This window comes from Equus caballus, chromosome X (genome assembly GCF_041296265.1).
Source record: "Equus caballus isolate H_3958 breed thoroughbred chromosome X, TB-T2T, whole genome shotgun sequence".
NCBI lineage: Eukaryota > Metazoa > Chordata > Mammalia > Perissodactyla > Equidae > Equus > Equus caballus.
In genome coordinates this window covers 6895612-6909442 of record NC_091715.1, presented here as the reverse complement: position 1 = coordinate 6909442, position 13831 = coordinate 6895612, and the positions used below count along the sequence as shown (strand labels likewise).

General features: G+C 45.8%; 1 protein-coding gene across 2 annotated transcripts in view; it reads right to left on the bottom strand.

The window, feature by feature from the left end:
- WWC3 (WWC family member 3) overlaps positions 1-13831 on the bottom strand; it is a 117152-nt gene that overhangs the window by 57005 nt on the left and 46316 nt on the right. For both annotated transcript variants that reach the window (XM_023634125.2, XM_070258372.1), the window contains exons 3-5: positions 9988-10191; positions 3553-3629; positions 2161-2240 (exon numbers count right to left, since the gene is read on the bottom strand). In XM_023634125.2, coding sequence (XP_023489893.2) covers positions 2161-2240; positions 3553-3629; positions 9988-10191 — 361 coding nt within the window. The remainder of the gene's footprint in view (positions 1-2160; positions 2241-3552; positions 3630-9987; positions 10192-13831) is intronic.

The window sequence follows — 13831 nt, the reverse complement described above, 5'->3', positions numbered from 1 at the left end:
CATTTGCTACGGTGCTTCCCAATGCACTGATATACGATCTATCATTTTACCCCACAGAGCCCAGCCAGCCTCCAGATACTGAGATGCCTGCTAGCATGCTTCTGTGTGTGCTGGGACTAGGGTTAATTAAAGGAAGCCCACAGTGGATCCAAATCACAGGACAATGTGTGCGTGCGTGCACATGTGCACGCGTGCACACACAGAGACACTGCTGGGTAATGGGAGAGAAAGCAAAAAGCCAACAGTAAGGTTAAAAGACTCCAGCTCACACCTGCCAAAACCCACCATGCGGCGGGACCGGCAGGGGGCATGGCCGTGTCTCAGGGCCAGAGAAAGTCAAGCCCCTCTAGGCAGGACCCAGCTCACTTTCCTATTGTGTCTCCCTTGCTGCCTATGATATGTCCTTAATAAAGAAATGGACAAACGAATCATCTACCAAACCAATCCTGGATGATTAAGAAAGTGAATCTCAACCCAGTATTGAACAGCAGGGTTCAACATGTCCGGTAATTACCCTTTATATGAGGCTGAGATAATTACGTTTGTCACTCACTCATATTCTTATATCACCTCCCTATAAAGAGCAATGTTGCAGTCACATTTGACACACTATCATTGTGTGTGCACACAGGATGAAAGCGAGTGGCATGCTGCCCACCTTTACCGAGAATAGTAACCACATGGATCCCTGCCATTTGCTCACGGCTGACTAGGTAGCAGGCACTGGAGCTGCCCCCCGGACAATCTGGCCCAGTGATTACTGTTTCTGGACTGAATGTTCATGCTCCCCCCAAATTCATATGGTGAGCCCTAACTCCAATGCGATGGTACTTTGAGATGGGGCCTTTGGGAGGTGATTTGATTTAGATGAGGTCACGAGAGTGGGGCTCCCATGATGCGATTAGTGTCCTTATAAGAACAGAAAGAGACATCAGAGACCAGAGCTCCCCACCACCACCACCACATGAAGACACAGCAAGAAGGCAGCCTTCTGCAAGCCAGGAAGCAGGCCCTCACCAGATCCCGAATTCACCAGTGCCTTGATCTCGGACTTCTAGCCTCTAGAACTGCGAGAAGTAAATGCCTGCTGTTTAAGCCACCTAGTCTATGGTATTTTGTTATAGCATCCCTAGCTGACTAAGACAATCCCCACTGACGGATGAGAAAAGTAGGCACAGAAGGTGTGAAGCACATGCCCAAGTTCAGCAAGTGAAGCCAGCTTCTGAATCGAGAGAGAATGGACTCTCGACCAACAGGCATACAATACCCTTTCTTAAGAAAAGTAATTCTTTCAGACCAACAATATAACCACTTATAAAATAACTTTTGTTCAGTGGATTTGCTGACTTAATATAGCTCACAAATAATAAGAAATTAATCCCTAAACTCTTAGTAGGGATAAAGTTCTAATTGTAAAGGTGCCAACAGGAGGGAGATCTATAGACCAGACTGTCCAATAGACTGATCTGTGATAACGGAAACGTTCTATTATCTGTGCTGTCCAACGCAGTGGCCACTAGCCCAGTGGTTCCCAACCAGGGGCAAACGTGCCCTCCAGGGAGCACTTGGCAATGTCTGGAGACATTTTTGGCTGTGAGAACTGGGTGGGAAGGTGCTACTGACATCTAGGGGGTCAAGGCCAGGGATGCCGCTAAACATCCTATGATGCACAGGACAGCCCCCACCACAAAGAGTCATCTGGTCCCAAACGCCAATAGTGCTGAGGTGGAGAAAATCTGCACTAGCCACATGTGACTACTGAGGATTTCAGATGTGGCTACTGAGGGTTAGGGACTATATTTTTTATTTTACTTAATTTTAGATCATTTAAATTTTAGAATAAAAAACTTGAGACTAAAACTAACAAAACTGGAATTCAAATTTAAACAGCCATGTGTGTCTTGGACAGTACGGCTATTGAGAATGTGCATAAATAGAAAATAAAGGTCTTGTTTCCCAAGTATTTCCATGTAAAGAATTGAGTATCTTCAAGGAAAAGGGAGATTCTGATGCTTAGGACTGGGCAACAGTGTGCATAAATAAAAGCAGAGAAGTGGATGCCCATGAGGCTTTAGGACACATGTCCAGGCACCAAACAGGTCAGCACAAAAGGAAATCAGCAAAGGGAAGCTCCTCCTTCTAGAACCGCAGGAAACTCACTCTTGCAGAGTCTCCACCCCCTTTTCTTTGTACTGTAGTTCTTGCTTCATCTGGGTCAGCTCTCGTTTTAATCTGGAAAGCTAAAGACAAATTACATTTTTTTTTCCAAAGAAAGAAGCTGTGAAAAATTATGTCTACAGTTGTTAGCATGTCATCTAAGTTTCTGATTAGTGTGCAATTCACTGGATCGTCTATTCTCTCCATTAACTTTCACTGAGTAGGCATATAAAACAGCCATCCTAGAAGAATTGCCTCGGTTAGATACAAAAATCCCAGGTCACTAACATGTTCCTACTCAGGTGGAACTAGCAACTATTTTCTTTTTCAAGGTGCTGATTTACACATTACAGTTATGTGCCGCGTAACGACGTTTCAGTCAACGACAGACCACATATATGATGGTGGTCCCATAAGGTTAGTACCCTGTAGCCTAGGTGTGTAGGTTATACCATCTAGGTTTGTGTAGGTCCACTCTGTGATGTTTGCACAATGACGAAATCATCTGATGCATTTCTCAGAACGTGTCCCGTCATTAAGCAACACATGACTGTACAATTAGCAAACTCTGTAACACTGTTTTCATCTTCCCTCCTACTTACCACTCATAGATCCTACATGTGAAACACTGTTGTTAAAATAGTCTGGAGTGCTTATTTAAACAGTTTGGGACCTGCTCCAGGTCTGTGTTAAAACTCAGGGGGTGGGCCTAGGAGTTTACACTTTTAACCAACTGCCCAGGTGTTTTTCTTAGGTGTAGAATGTGAGAACCACTGCACTAAAAGGTACACTCTGGTTGAGGTAATGAGACATCAGAACAGGAGGCTTCGTTTCCAAGATGTCTCCTATGCTTTGTTGCAAATGCAACAAGACTGTTCCCCTTTCCAGACAACCAAGACAAGGGGCTCAAGGGGTGAAACAAGGTGGCACAGAAAGAATTCTGGCATCACGGGGGAAGAAGCATCAGAACCTTCTGGTTAAATGCCATTGCAAGAAAGATTTCTCTAGGAATACAGCAACCAGGGGAGTTCAGCAGATGCTAAAGCTGCTGAGGGTCAAGGCCGGCATCCTGCTAATATAGGGAAGCAGCCATTGAGATCAGGCCCTGATGTGACCAGATCTTTCCAAATGGGGGGTGAGTCTAGCCCCAGGAAATACAAAGAGGGATACAGGCAATTTTTTGTTAGATGGACTGAGGTTTTCAAATGAAACTTATTCCCTCCTATTGGAAAACATGGAGAGTAAAACCAAATGTAATAATAATCCATGAAACAAAAAATCTTACTAAAATGAGAGTGTTAGACACACTGACCACCATAAAATGAACCACGATAAGTGATGTTACATAAAAATACATGGGGGGCTTCTAGTTGTAAAAACACTCATTTTACTCACCCTATCCCGACGACTTGCTATTTCTGCTTTAATTTGGTGTGGATCATACTTTGTATTTGTTGAATATCCAGAGAAGGCTAAACAGAAGGAAAACATTTTATTTTATAATAGATCCTTTAAAATAAATAAATAAATACACATAGATAGGAACTTCTGGTTCACCATATTAAACAATTAATTCTAAGTCTCAGATTTAAAAGTTGGCACTGGCTCTTAAACGATTAACATTTTAGAGACACAGCATCACTCTTATAAAGAGCCAATACCTGTGAAGAAGACATGAAGAGCTGTTCATGTGTGCTTAGCACAGTTAGCCAACTTCTGTCTGCAGAGAGCTGAAAACCTTTCCCGGTGTTTCCACAGCTGGAGCAGCTAGTAGCCATTTCTAATTTCTATCACCCTGTTCACCCCTCTGCATTGCTTTTTCTTGACGCTTCTGTCTCTTTCTCTCAGGCTTCTGAAGCCATCAGCTCTTGTGCTGCAGTGACCTGGTTTCTATCTCTTCCTAAGCTGGTAGAGTGCTCCTTTGTCTCCATCTGTGAGTCACCTCGCACTGGTATAATCTGCCTCCCGGTCATTGTCATTAACTTCACCTGCTCAGAGGACCCATCTGCAGGGTCAGCATCCTTTCTTTTACTCCTTTGCTCTGGTTACTGAAGGCCGACTTCAGGTAACTTAGGTGCCAACACCAAGAAACCAGTTCAAAATCATTACCTAACTTTATATTGGAAAGGACGGCTCAAAGCCATCAAGTGGCTTAAACAGCAAGATTATTTAATAGCCTCAACTAGAACCACATCCAATGTTAATTTGAGCAGTTCACATATCTCCTTTTTTAAAAAACAGTTTTATGGAAAATCTATTTAAGCCTCCATCAGTCAGAATTCCAAACCACTAGAATCTACCAGAAACAATATCTGGAGGAGCTGTTTGCCAACTTTATCTCAAATGTTCTTATATTTAGAATCATAATCTCTCAAAGACAGATTATGTCTATATTAAAATAGAATTCTTTCTTAGACGAAGAACGTCTATTTCCAAATCTTACACCTTCCATCTTGTCTGACTCTTTGGTTTCATTTAAGATCAATAACGAAAGCAACACCTCAAACAATGCCCTTAAGAGGCAGAAATCATTTCGATAAAATCTCCATGTTAAACTCCTGGGACTTACAAGTTTCTCACATCTGAGCTTAATGGGCTTCCACTTGAGACCCAGATAATATGCAAAAGAGCCTAGGGCTTGCTGGCTCCCTTACAGCTGAGGAAGACAATGCCAACAGTTATCACCTGGGATCTTTCCCATTGGGGTAGAAGGTAACCCCACCACCACAGTCCAGGGAAGTAAACTGCAATGTTAAACATCAGTAATAGCGATCCAAAACTGTTGCCACAAAATCTGTCTGTACAATTTCACAGGGAAAATTAGCAGAGAGACTTGAAATGAACATGGGAGGTGCAGCAGGTAGAGTTGGACAAATATACAGCAACCTGCCCCCCAGTTCTCCTTCCTAACTAACAGAACCCTGAGGTCATCGGGTGTCCACCTCTCCCCCAGGAGACTCAGCACGTACGCAGTCCTGGAGGGTGTCTTATAAACCACGTCATCACTGAACCACCGAATTCACCAATGGGAAGCCCACCCGACCTGGGAGGACTGTTATGTGACAATGGATTTCCTTACTGTCCAGGCCCGTGGGAGTGAGTCTTTTCTGCAGTTGAAACTATCCTAAATGATAGGACAGGTTTTCCTTATGCTGATACTGTTCATGTTACCTCTGCTATGGTCTCTACAGTGATACAACTCCAAGACTGGGATGAAGGAAAAGGTAACTCAAGTACCTAAGACAGCAAATACATTTTATCTTCAAATGCTCAGGAGAGCTGTGGAGGCAGAACTTTTAATAATATAATTCAACTTACACAAATTCTCAAATCCTTATGTCTGCCAATAAGTCTAATAGAACCCATTTCTGGACTCTAAGGAATAGCTCAGGACTCCAGACTCCATTTTTAACAGCATGTGCTCTACAACATTTAGAAAAAGAAATATCTTCCCCTGTTAAGACATGTCTCCAATCTCAAGGTTTACAATAAATACCAGCCTTCCACCTCCGAAGCCTTCTCTCCTGAAGAGCTGAGTGGGCAGAGCTGTTAGGCAGCTTAACGAGCCTGCTCAGGCAAACACTACTGCTCTGGGGGACGTAATAATAAGGATTTACTTTAGCTGGACCACAACAATGTAAATTATTATACCTTACTATTATAGGCTGCCTCTCACATTTATTTCATCTATTCTCATAAAATCTTTGTGAGAGGATGATGGCATTTCCCTATTCGATAGATTAAAGACTGAGTTTGCAGTCACTTGATCTATACTAGGCCATCAGTCATAGAGGGAGCTGTGTCTAGAACGTGGGCTCCTGTGGGTCAGCTGACCAACACTGTTTAATCAGATTAGCTTTTCCAATGTAAGAAGGAATGGCCCTCCGGCGCCCAAATGCCCATTGCCCAATATGTGAGCTTGACTTGTGTATTTAGTGCTCAAGACGCTGCAGAGCCCAGTACTTATCTTGGATTCCAATTTGACAGGTTATTGAAAGGGGGAAACGTGTATGTCCGTGTGTCTGTCTGTCTTGGTTTCTCTCTTACACACAGGCCTCCTCTGTACCGTGAGAACCTAAGATCACCCCAGGGGGATGACAGATTTTAGAAGAGCAGTAGTCCTTCTCCAAAGACGTCCTCCAGGCAGACCGTTCCTTAGGACCAGGTGTGCACCTCCAGGCATCAGCACTGTGGGAGCTGCTCACGGGAGTCAAGGACGACTCTGGCAGAAAGGACGGCAAGCCCTGACAGTTTCCATGCTAACAGGTACTAATTACCAGAGCAGTGACAAAAGCACACACGCACATAGCCGAGGCCAACAAAGGAGGGCATGACTGTTTTTAAAGGCCTGGTAAGTAAAGCACCAAAAGATCCAGCTCACCAAGGGATGGCCTACAGAAGTAATGCAAGAAGCCACCAAATCCAAACCAAGAACTCTCTCTAGGGTGGACGCGGAAATTCTCTCTCAGTAGACGTGTGCTCTGCTCCAACCTCCAAGACTGAGTCCTGCCAACTAACACCTGTGAAAAATGCTGCGTGATCCGTTTTTCTCCTGCCTGCTCCAACATGCTTACATGAAGGAAAACAAAAGGCTGAAAGAGCAGACTGTGGCCCTTATCCTAACCTAGATAGTAGACAGAAATCCTTTAAGAGAGAACCAATGGAAGATAGTCTTCGTGGAATGGGCTTGGAGCCGCAGAAAGAATGATGACTGATAAGGTCAAGCTTCACCACCACCTACCCCAGGAATTCAGGGTGGGTCAGCACTTTCTCACCGGAGATAAGGTCGACTCTTTCCCAAGCACCCAGAGACTTCAGATGTAGACTTCTGGTAGCTCCTAGGAGCCAGGGTAATAAAAGTCACATTCCTGCTGCTAGAAGAGACGGTCACAGTCAATCCAGACTAGTGGATCTCAACTCTGGGAATTACTTGGGGAACTTAAAAAAAAAAGTCTGATCCCACTCAAGGCCAATTAAATCAAAATCTCTTGGTGTGGGGCCCAGGCAGTAGTAGTTTTTAAAAGCCCTTTATCAGATTCTTTTTATTTTTTAAACTTTTTTGCTGAGGAAGATTCACCCTGAGCTAACATCTGTGCCAATCTTGCTCTATTTTTTGGTATGTGGGCCACCAGCACAGCATGGCGGCTAACAGAGCAGTGTAGGTCTGTGCCTGGGAATCAAACCCGGGCCACCAAAGCAGAGCATGCTGAACTTAACCACTAGGCCACTGGGGCTGGCCCCCTTTATGAGATTCTTACCAGCAGCCAGGTTAAAACTACTGGTGTAGACCAGGCATTGGGAAACTTTTTCTGCAAAGGGCCAGATAATAAATAGTTTTGCCTTGGGGGCTACACAGTCTCTGTCTCACACTCCTCAACTCTGCCATTAGAACTGCTACAGACAACAGGTAAGTGATTGGAAGTGGCTGTGTTCCTATAAAATTCTATTTACAAACACGCAGAGCAGACAAGATTTAGCCCATGGGCTGTGGATGTGTTCCAATAAAACTTTATTTACAAACACCCAGAGGGGACAGAATTTAGCCCATGGGCCATACATAATTTGCTGACCTGTGGTTCAGACTATAATTTACCCCATGCAAGAATTCCTTCCAAAAGATCCTGCAGGGGCTGGCCCCGTGGCGCAGTGGTTAAGTTCACACGTTCCACTTCTCGGCAGCCTAGGGTTCGCCGGTTTGGATCCCAGGTGTGGACATGGCACCACTTGGCAAGCCATGCTGTGGTAGGCTTCCCATATATAAAGTAGAGGAAGATGGACATGGATGTTAGCTCAGGGCCAGTCTTCCTCAGCAAAAAGAGGAGGATTGGCAGCAGATGTTAGCTCAGGGCTAATCTTCCTCAAAAAAAAAAAAAAAATCCTGCAAATGGTCATATACTTCATCTGAACACATCTGGAGGCTAGAGTTTCTCAGGTAGAATGAAAGAGTAACTCCAAAAAAAAGTTTCTGAAATAACGAATGCGTTTAGTGTTAAAAGGAAGGCAAATAGAAGAACATATTAGGATGAGAAAAGTAGGAGAAAATTCTACAAAATGGAACTGTAGAAAAAGTACCAGGTGTCTTACGGAGACAGAGTCCGTTGTAAAGCCGTTCCATCCCAGCTTTCCACAAAGCACAGAACAGGGCTGGGTCTCAGGCAGCTACCTCACAAGCTCACACAAATAAAGCTGGGGTCTTAGTTTCATGGAAATATGTGGGCTGAAATTCAGCAAAGCCTCTGAGTTTGCTTTGGTCAGGGACAAAAAAGGTCAAGGCTTAGATATTCTTAGATATCAGGGGGCCCAATATTGGCACAACACCTTTCCTCTCCAGTGAACAGAGTTTTATTGTGGTGATTTCCATCACTCGGGAAATCTGTGAGGTGTATGGGTGAGATGCAGTTCTTTCCGAAAAGAGAGGAGGAGGGAACACTTCCCAGTTCATTCTGTGAGGCCAGGAGTGTCCTGATACTGAAATCAGAGAAAGACATTACAAGAAAAGAAAACTCCTGAGATAAGAAACCAGCCTCTAAAAATTAGCACTGAGTTGACCTATTGCATTCTGATGGACAGTTAAAAAAACAAAAACCAAAAAGATCTAGTACACACCAGTAACTGAAGAACAAGAGATAAGACAACCTGGAAACAATATACCACTATACTTGAGTCCCTACACTCTCACAGGGCACGTGGTGATGGAACTACCTTAAATTCCTGTCACAGAGGGGAAATGCCACCTCTCTCTTCTCCACAGCTTGTATGGCTTAGTCACCTTCTACGGCAGCTACATTAAAAAAGACACACGGCCCCTTGGCCTTAACTCCATTGGGACTTGCAACACAGAATAAAGCTTGGACCACTTCTTTAATCTTCAAAGCTGGGTCACCAGAGCCAAATACCTGGCCACATGCAGTCTTGTCACAAGCAAGTCTTTCCATGTTTCAACTAGACTTAGGTTTTTATAAAATAAAACCTAGCAGTAGCAACTGCATACCTTCTCCCCGGGCTCACTGGCACCCCAGGACAGCCGTGGCTGTGTGCACCCACAGTGGGTTGTTAAGTGTGACAACTCTGTAGGGAAGGGACGGGCTCAAGCAGTGGCTGACGGGGTCAGTAACAAAATGCTTTTGCTTCTGAGACTGGATCTGGTTCCTTCAATCCCTGAGCATCTGCTGAGTACTAAGGAAAGGGGAGCCCACTTCTGGCAGCGTCCAAAACTAAGAGGGATTCCTCTTGAGAAGATCAGCGTGCATCCATCTAACTTGAGGCACAGAAAGAGATTCCCCTGATTCCCTGGGTCACACTGAGTTCCTCTGCCTTCAGTGTTACTGCCCAAGAGAGGGCACGAAGAGACAGGTGCTTGACACGTGTGAAGGCTCCTGAAGCTTTGCAGCTAGGATCGAGGAAACCGCCATGTGGATCTCCCACAGGTCACCCCAGACAAGCACTACTAACGGCAGAGGTGCCCAGTGAAGCCCTTTCTCACACTGACACACGTGAGACACAAGATTGTTTCATGTCACCACTTGAAATTTGCTTGTTTATTTTCTACCCACCCCTCTTGAATGTAAGCTCCATGAGGGCAGGTACCTTTTCTTTCTTAGTCTCCACCCTATCACAGTGCCTAGACACAAGGCAGGCACTTGATAAATATTTGCTAAAGGAGTGGGTACCAGATGACCATCCGACTACAGTGCAGAATACTGATTACCTATGTGATTAGAAATTTTATGAAGCTGTCTTGCCCAAGTTAAGTACAGCATTTGCAGACAACCTAGCAGAGAGATGGCTTTTAAAGTCACATGTGTTAACCGTAGAAGGCAATCAACTCACAGCTGGCATACGAGCGGCTATCGTCCTCACACATTTTGTGCAACTGCTGGTACTCCTCCTGAGCCAGCTCGAACCGCTGCTGCTTAATCTGGTAGATCTCTTTCTTGGCATTGAGAGCCTCCTGGGCTACAATTAAATATTCCTTCAGCATCCGCTCCTGCTCTCGCCTCCACTGTTCTCTGGGATCCTCAATCTGGGTAAGCTCTGAAATTAAAAGGGTAAAATGTAAATGACTTAAAAGTACAATCTTTAGGTTGACCAAGAGTCATGCAATTATGTGACTAATTGATATGAAAATTAATTAATCACCAGGATGCACACTATGGAAGCATCTACATCATGAACCTTCCTAAAGTGTGGAACATCTATTTTTATATCCACAGCTAAAATGAGGAGGAAACTCTATAAGATACGAAATAGTTCATTGGAAGGAGGAAGACAATACCAGACAAGTTTTCGCACTGTAAATAAATGTTGGCAGAGATAAACCCGAATGAGCTCGTCACTGTCAAACTAACAGGTATTTCCAAGCTTCTTCTCAGTGACTTCTTTAATTCGGGGTGCAATCAGCTCTGCTGTCGCTCTGACGGGCTTGCCCCCCTTCTCCTTTCCCCTCCACACCGGACTGTGCAGTCTTTTTGCATCCTTTGTGGACTTCCTTGCCTCCTCCCACCATAAATCCCTGCATTTTCCACTCTGCCTTTCTCACCCTACAAGCTCTGGTAAGGGCTCATGCCTACCTCTGGTTCCAACCTCTCTCCTGAGCTCCCATCTTTTCTTTCCAGCTGCCTCCCAGACACAGTTCCACCTGGACAGACCCAAAGTAACTCTGAGTCATCCGTGCACAGCACAACTCCTTCTCACACAGCACCCTTTCACTACCAAAACCGGAACCAAACCAAACCATGACACAACAACAAACGCCTTCCCTCTCCGAGTGAGCAGCATCATCCAGATCTACCCACTTAGCCAACTGAGCAATCCAACCTGGGGCTCATCCCCCGAGAACTCCTGCTCTTCCTCCTCACCCAGAATATTCTGTGGGTCATCAAGAATGGGTGATCCCTGCCCCTAGATATAATACTGACTGACAACATATCCGTCTCTCCATCTCCCTTAGTTCAATCAGACCCTCATGATCTCTCTCCAAGAACATCCAGGCTTCCTCTCTCACCCCACCAAAAGCCATCCTCGGCACACTCACCAAAGTTACCTTTCTAACTCTGCTTGCAGTTCTTTAACACATGAACTTCTTTTAAAGCACAGAGTCCCATCTCCTCCACGTGATACACGAGTCCTGAAACTAACTTGCCAGCTTCATTTCGAGTTTCTGTCCTTTTCCCCATAAACATCCTCTAAACAGACTGAATTTTTCCAAAGTCCTCATCTGTGGAAACACTCATCTGTGCCTTTGCTTATGCTGCTTCTTTCCTCTTCTGCCCTCCAGGAAACCTTACCATCTTCCAACTCCCTTTGCAAAGGCACCTCTTTTTTGAAGCCTTCTCTGCCCCTTCAAGCACCCACGTCTCCATTCAACGGCTAGGACTGCTGTTCTGACCACTTACAACTTGGCACATAAAATTGTTTTTGAATTTGTTTCCCACCTAAACTATGAGCCCCTAGAAGGCAGGTACACAGCCTCAGTCATCTTTATATTCTCAGGACCTTTCATTAGTCTGGAATTCAGAAGGCAATCAATAATTGTTGACTGCAGGGTCACTGAACAAGGAACGGAAGGGGCAGTCTGCTCCACAGACAGAGGACTACGGTCCCCAAATCAGGTCCTTAGATTGAGGAGGCAGAGCAAGCAAAGGGGAAAGACATCCAGACTTGGGAAAGGCGACCCTCCTTCATTACAACAAATCTCCTAGTGGAGATCTCAACGGAAGTGCCACCCTAAATGAAGTAAAAATTGGAAAGCAGAGCCCCTGTTCCAAACTTAGAGACCCCAGGCCATGGCGGCTCCTATATTATAACGATGACATACTGGTAAATATATGCAGGCTGCTGGCAGCCAAAACAAAACAAGCGAGAGTTCATAGGAAGGAAATGCTCATAAAATTCCCCTACACAAATCCTAAAAAAATATGCAAAATTATTCTTTTAAAGTGTGCTTGAGCAGCACTGTTACAACAGCCAAAAGGTGGAAACAACCTGAATTCCATCAACTGATGCATGGAGAAATAAAATGTGGTCTACCCATACAATGGAATGGTATCCAGCCATAAAAGAAATAAAGTATTGATACACGTGACAACACGGATGGACCTCGAAGACCTCATGCTGAGTGAAAAAAGTCAGACACAGAAGGTCACATATTGAATGATTCCATTCAGATGAAACGTGCAGAAGAGGCAAGTCCAGAGAGACAGAAAGGAGATTCATGGTTGCCCAGAGGCTGAGGGACTGGAGGGGAATGAGGAGTGACTGCTATTGGGTTCGGGGTTTTACCTTGGGGTGGTGAAACATTCTGGAACTAGACAGAGGTGGTAGTTGTACAACACTGTGAATGCACCAAATGCCACTGAACCGTACACTTTAAAATGGTTAGTTTTATGTTCTGTGCATTTCACCTCAAAATGGTTAAAAAGATAAATTTTAGTCATGCTCACTTTCCCAGACACACATGAAAGAGTGCTTGCTAGGATGTTTCAATTACCTTCTCCTTTTCAAAGCCCCTCCTGCCGACATCCCCTGCCCCCTGCACACTGCCACCCCAGGGCCCCTCCTAGAAAGCCTCGCAGGGCCTGAAAAGCTCCCACAGGGAAAGGAAACCAAACACACCAACCACGCTCAGTCCCGCCCGAGCCCGGGTGCGCGTCTGGGGCCCGCGGCCATGCACGTGCTGTGGGCACCCCGGGCAGCGCACTGGAGGCTCTCAGGGACTTCGAAGGCACTCGAACCAGGGGCCTTCTGGTCCCTCACGCCACTGTTGACCTGCATGGGTCCAAGTGACCATTTGACGACTCAGATTATGTGCCTTTAAAGCTATGCAACCAAGAATTGGGTTCTCGGGAACAAGTTTTCTGGAATGGGGTCTGTGGCCCATGTACAAATTATTACCATAACCTTTCTTCTTCCCGCAAAAAAAAAAAAAAAAAAAAAAAGAGTTGGGTTCTCTGAAGGTCTCAGAGGAAGGGGGTGGCATGACCCTGGAGCTGATGTCTTCACCCACATCCCCACGGTGCTGGGTTATTCCAGTTATACTCAAGTGGCCAGAAGAAAGTCCTTGGTGATTACTCAGTTTTAGGGTTCATGGCCACATCTCAGTTCATCACGGAGTGTCATGACGAATCCTTGAGGGTGGAGACTGGGTCTCACTTTCCCATGTCCCCAGAGCCTAAAGAGTGGTCAGCACAGAGAGGCACTCTATAACACTTGCCATGCCTCGGCAGGCAGGCAAGTAAGGAACCCCCACAGCAAAGGGGGCACGGAGGGACGAGCAAGGTGGGTTTACAAGAGAGATGAGCCAGAATAGGTCCTGGGCCTCGGCGGCAGGCAGGCAAACTTTCCAGAAAGGTTGTGTAGCGCAGAGGCCGATGCAGGTCAGAAATACCACCTGGGCCCAGGTAGGCGAGAGCGTGGTGAGGAAGCCGCGGTGCACGTGTGCCCAGGCCCACAGCACGCACCTGGTGGGTGGCCCGCCAGCCGCTGCGAAGGCGAGCCCAGATGGCCAGACACCCCAAACCCACAAAGACAAGAGGCATCATGTCAGCCAGGCCACGGGGAGGGCTGCCCTCAGCTAGAGCCTCGCTAAGCACCACGCACTATCCAGTGGGTGGTGGCTCCACCCAGAAGCCCTCTTGACACTTGGCTCACTGCCAGGGAGGGCAACGGGGCCAGA